The sequence below is a fragment of the Panthera pardus genome, unplaced genomic scaffold, assembly GCF_024362965.1.
Source record: "Panthera pardus isolate Hobbes unplaced genomic scaffold, ASM2436296v1 HiC_scaffold_24, whole genome shotgun sequence".
In the NCBI taxonomy this organism is placed as follows: Eukaryota; Metazoa; Chordata; class Mammalia; order Carnivora; family Felidae; genus Panthera; species Panthera pardus.
Window position 1 is genome coordinate 62898162 of NW_026526810.1, and position 6000 is coordinate 62904161.

At 35.9% G+C, this 6000-nt stretch overlaps 1 protein-coding gene across 1 annotated transcript; it reads right to left on the minus strand.

Moving 5' to 3' along the window:
- Positions 1 to 3276: 3276 nt before the first annotated feature.
- LOC109255791 (olfactory receptor 4K14-like) lies at positions 3277 to 4218 on the minus strand. The gene has a single exon (XM_019430651.1). The coding sequence runs from the start codon at positions 4213 to 4215 to the stop codon at positions 3277 to 3279; it is 939 nt and encodes a 312-aa protein (XP_019286196.1). The 5' UTR covers positions 4216 to 4218.
- Positions 4219 to 6000: the final 1782 nt, after the last annotated feature.

The window sequence follows — 6000 nt, forward strand, 5'->3', positions numbered from 1 at the left end:
CAGAGCTTGGACTGAATAGTAGGAAGCCTACTGACAGAGAATTCCTGGGGGAGAGTTCTAGTGATAGACCTCTAAGAATGGGCATAGATTATGAAAATAAAGATGTCCCATGTGAGTGATACTACGGGGCAGCTCCTACAGAGGAATCTTTAGAAGTCAGGTAGGCAAATTACAAGTTCTATGCGTGTTAACATCTTTCTTCAGTCCCCTCAGCACTTGCTGAATGGGTTCCTATGCAAAATGACCAAGGTTAGAGATCATTCGTTGATAAACAATTTGGAATTCCTTACAAAGCTTGATCTGGCTGTTAGTGTTACCTGACCTTTAATGCTGAGCCACTAAATGGCACAATTTATTTCTGGGATCAGCCAGTGATCTGATGGCAGGTTAATTATATTGAAACATGTCCCTTGTGGAAGAAGTAGAATTTTGACCTCACTGAAATGAACATATGGGTATGCATTTTTTTCCTAACTAAAATACCGTAGGCTAAACTCCCATCCATGGATTGAAAAAAATGCTTTGTCACAACGGTGGTATTCTATATAACATTGCATCTGATGAGCCAAACAAGTGCAGCTGTGGTCTCATGGCCAAGAATGCCCTGATATTAACACTTGTTCACTCATAAACAGCTGGTCTAATAGAATGATAGAATGATATACTGAAGACTCGTTATGACTATTTTGGGAGGTGAGATCTTCATTCTCTTTGGGAATCAAGATGTAGAAATTGTAATAAATCCTGTCGCTGTTATATCTAACAACTCAATAATTTTTGCTTCCCATTTGCATCACTCTGAGCTCTACTGTGTTGGAGGTCTTGGTGCCTAAGAAAGAAAGACTTCCACCAGAGTAGACAATGTTTTCATTAAATGCAAATTAAGATCGACTGTTGGCCATTTGAGGTTGACTAGAGAATATACGTTTTCTAGGTTAATGTCTATGAAGATGATTCTAATAGAAACCAGTGAGAATTAAGGAGAATTTGCCTATCTGATAAATGTAAATACTAAGCTTGAATAGCATGGAAAAAAGTGACTAAAATGTTTGAGTTGAGAGCATGTAATTCTTGGATTTTGTTGTGGCAAATTATATTACAAAGAAATTTATAAACTTATTTTTTACTTTTTAAAAAAAATTTTAATGTTTATTTATTTTTGAGAGAGAGGGAGAGACAACAGACAGATAGACACAGAGTGCAAGCAGGGGAGGGGCAGAGAGAGGGAGACACAGAATCTGAAGCAGGTTCCAGGCTCTGAGCTGTCAGCACAGAGCTCGACGCCAGGCTCAAACTCACAAACTGTGAGATCATGACCTGAGCCCAAGGTGGACGTTTAACCGATCAAGTCACCCAGACGCCCCTGTATTTTTTTTATTCTTAAACCCTTCTTTTTCACATGTTAGGAAATCCATAAAAATAGAACTTAACACTCAGGTTTATCTTATAAGGACAGACAGAAAAAAAAAAGATACTTAGTGTTCTGGGCAGAAAAAAAATTTCTTAAAACAGTGGTGACAATACAGTGGTGACAATACAGTGAATGAATAGTATACCCATGAGAATGAATTGGGGCTACCGCCCAAGGTAGAGACAGCTAAATGGTTGACTGTTAATACTTTACCATTTGTGTGCAGGTTTGTTCTTAGGTGATGTTTCTCCCATTCCCATTTTATACTGCATAATCAATTTAGATTGCAAAATGACATTTCCAGTATATTATTTATTTTGTTCGGTTAATATTCTATTATTGACTTAGGTTCTCTGATTCTATTAATTGACTCAGTTCATGATCTCACAGTTTGTGAGTTTGAGCCCCACATCGGGCTCTGTGCTGGCAGCTCAGAGCCTGGAGCCTGCTTCCAATTCTGTCTCCCTCTCTGCCCCTCCTCTTCTCATGCTATGTCTCTCTCTTTCTCAAAAATAAACAAACATTAAAAAAAAAAAGAAATAATTTTCTATTGTATTGGGTAGTGTTATTTAATAAGTGAAGAGTCTTGGAATTCAAATTGATCTATAAATCCTAAGAGAAGGAAAAATAAGACTGTGTTATCTTGAAGAACTTTAATTCACATTTCTGAGCCTCATTTTCTTATTCATAAATTGGAAATAATAAAAGCACTTAAATTATAAAATTTATAATTTTGCTCTGAGTGAGCATGAAGTTAAAAAGTGCATATAAAAGAGTGGCATAGAGTAGGCATTCAAGGAGGATCAGTGCATTATTTTTATTGTCATTTTGTTGTTTTTTGTTTTGATGTTAGGAATAAAACCTGTGTATGTACTAAACTTTTTTTCTGACTTTTATGGTTGATTCTTCCAAGTGAATTTCAATCCACTTAATTTAAAATTCTGCAAGAAATAAAATAAATTTTATTTGTAAGTTGAAACTTAGGAATTTCTTTTAATGACAAAGGCTGCACTTCAATATGCCACGATCAGTAAATGTTATGGGTATTTGAATGGATAAATTATCCTTTATATATTCATTAAAATATATTTATTGACTGTTTATATATTAACCAATATACTAAGTACTGCTATTTCAAGAATTGATCAGGTAAGGCATGGCTCTTGCCCTTGAAGAGCATACATTTTAGGACTTTTACACAGATGGTTAATAATAGTTTGAAGCATAATAAATATTAGTCCTTGAGACTGAGATAACCAAGGGAAATATCATTAGGTCTTACCTTTTTTTTTTTTTTTTTTTACATTTATTGAGTTAATGGAAATGAAACACAGAATATCCTTCACTCTATGATTTTACCACTGTTGTCGCATTCTCTCTAGTTTTTTCTCCCACTGCTTCCCATTGGTATTTGCATGGAAGCTAAGTTAAAGAAAAAATAATAATTGAGTTACCTCTTGACAAGAAGTTGGGTGAAAGGTTTGAGAGAAGGAGTCAGTGTTATAGGAGTACTTTCCAAATGGAGTCAGGAGAAAATTCAAGAGAAATTTGTTAAGATACTCTCCATCAGGATGGATGGATGGCTTTGTTGAATGAATTTTAGATTCTCAATTAACATAGTTAAAGTCATAGGAAGACTGATTAGACAATTCCCTCAGAAAGAGGGATCATTAGTGTTTGGGCTTTAGGGATATATTTTGTGGTGTTCTACTGGATGATTAATAAATGTTGCCATTTCTTGAATTATATTTACCCTATTCCTGCACTTGGAGACAACTATAATATGTAGAAATAAACTGAATGCCTAGAATTTTCAACTTATTTTACAAGGTCAATGTATTATCAATGTGAAGGTTTTTGGGGCATTAAATATTTCCCTTGTAATGCATATAATATCTTCTGAATCTCTTCATGGCATCTTTAATCTCTTTATTTCTCAGAGTATAAATGGCTGGATTTAGGAGAGGTGTAATAACAGAGTAAAACACAGCAAGAAATTTGTCCACCCAGGTGATGCTGAGTGGCCACACATAGATGAAGATGCAAGGCCCAAAGAAGAGCACCACCACTGTGATGTGGGCAGTACAGGTAGAGAGTGCCTTGGAAGCACCAGTTTTAGTGCTTTGGCGGATGGTGAGAAGAATATATGTATAGGATATCAACAACAGGATAAAGCAGGTCATGGCTAGAACCCCACTGTCAGCATTCATTAATATTCCCAAATTGTAGGAATCTATGCAGGCAAGCTTGATTACCAGTGGTATGTCACAGAAGAAGCTGTCAATTTCCCTGGGGCCACAGAAAGGCAATTGCACAATCACAGCCATCTGACTCATGGCATGCACAAAGCCAATGCTCCAGGAAGTTACCACCAGACTAGTGCATTTTTGCAGGCTCATCATGGCCGAATAGTGGAGTGGCTTACAGATAGCCACATAGCGGTCATAGGCCATTACCACCAAGAGTACCATCTCACCCCCTCCAACAAAATGTACATAGAGGATCTGGCACATACACCCTCCAAAGGAAATAGTCTTGTTCTCCCTGAGAAAGTCTGTGATCATCTTTGGAGTGGTGACTGAAGAAAGCCACATATCAACAAAGGACAGGTTGGCCAACAAGAAATACATGGGAGAATGAAGATGGGAATCAGTGATGATTAGGATCATGATGAAAACATTTCCAGATACAATAAGCAGGTAAAGCATAAAAAATATGATTAGGAATAAGACCTGCATATTCCATGAGTGGCAAAGTCCCAGAAGCACAAATTCTGACACTATAGACAAATTTCCTTTATCCATCTTATTCACTGTGTCCTCTAAAATAACCTAGGAAGAAGGATAGATTGTCAGTTAGTGGTGTGGGAATGGGTACTTAACTTTTAGTATTTAATTGAAATTCTATTTCATTTAAATTTAAATTTCCTCAAAAATTAGCATTTATACCTGAAAGTGGAAAATATAACTGGGAAGACAAATATTGGCAAAATATTCCTGACATTATGCCTTTTTTTTTTTTAATTCTCAAGTTATTTAACATACAGTGTAGCCTTGGCTTCAGGAGTAGAATCTAATGACTCATCACTTACATATGAAAACCCAGTGCTCATCCCAACAAGTGCCCTTGTTAGTACCCATCACCCATTTTCCCTACCCACATCAACCCAAGCTTCTCAAATTCCACAGATGAGTGAACCTCTTTTATAAAACACCATAAACCTAATTTTTTTGCTTATTACTATAAAATATATGTTGGAACAGTCAGTAGGAGAAAAGCTATATAGAAAACCTTATAATAAATACCATGGCATGATAATTTAAATGCAAAATCAGGCACATAATTTATCATTAAGATCACAGTTAAATGAAATTCATTTAGTAAACTAAATATATTAGAAAAAGATGTCTGTGGGGAATTAGATGAAAAGTGATTAACCACAGAGGAAGGTAACTCAAGAGTCTGACTTGAAGTCTGAATGGAAGCTTGTTATACTCAAGCTTATCCATAGAGAATATTTATTTTCATTTACAGTTGACTTATGAACAACACAGGATTGAATTCTGTGGGTCTATGCAGATTTTTGTCAATAGGCACAGCACTGTAAATGTATTTTCTCTTCTTTATGATTTTCTTAACGTTTTCTTCAGGCGCCTGGGTGGCTCAGTCGGTTAAGCGTCCGACTTTAACTCAGGTCACGATCTCGCGGTGTTCGAGCCCCGCATCGGGCTCTGGGCTGATAGCTCAAAGCCTGGAGCCTGCTTCAGATTCTGTGTCTCCCTCTCTCTCTGCACCTCCCCCATTCATGCTCTGTCTCTCTCTGTCTCAAAAATAAATAAACGTTAAAAAAAAATAACGTTTTCTTTTTTCTAGCCCACTGCATTGTAGTAATGCAGCGTATAACATGTAAAAAATACAAAATATCTTTCAATCAACTCTATTATTGCTAAGGCTTTTGGCCAACAGTAGGCCATTGGTTGAATTTTGGTTGATTCAAAAGTTGTGCAAAGATTTTTGACAGCATGTCAACCATATATCAATGGATGCCATGAAATCCCTAGCTTTAAAAATATTGCCATACAAGTTTCAAATACATATAAATGTTATTTAGAGGATGTGAATAAATTGTAGACATATGGAGTCAGAATACATGTTTGTTAGTGCTGAGTGAGCATGAAGTTAAAACTTCAGAGATCACCAATTATTTATCTCTAAATATATATTTATAATTTTTTTTATTTTGTACAAATATGTAAATACAATAATATTGTTTATATTCATCCTTAAGTAAATTGATTATTTTTTCACTGGATGGTGGAAAGCTAATTGTATATGTCTCTTCTCCCTTTATTATTTCTTTCCCTTTGCTTTATTTTTTGTGTGTCTCTTCTTTTTTTACCCTTTGAAATCTTAACGGTGATGCCAAAGAGAGCAGAACTGTGAAAAACATTACCTCATCATGAACCCTAGTTTCCCCTTCCCTTATACTGAGAACTCAGAAGCACAGGATAGAAATGAAGAAGATATTCCCAAAGAATTAGGTAAAGCACACATTTGCTGGGGACAAGGGGACATGTGTTAGTATTCTC

Coding starts and splice junctions, on each gene's coding strand:
- LOC109255791 (XM_019430651.1), bottom strand. CDS start 4,215: ATGGATAAAGGAAATTTGTCTATAGTGTCAGAATTTGTGCTTCTGGGA.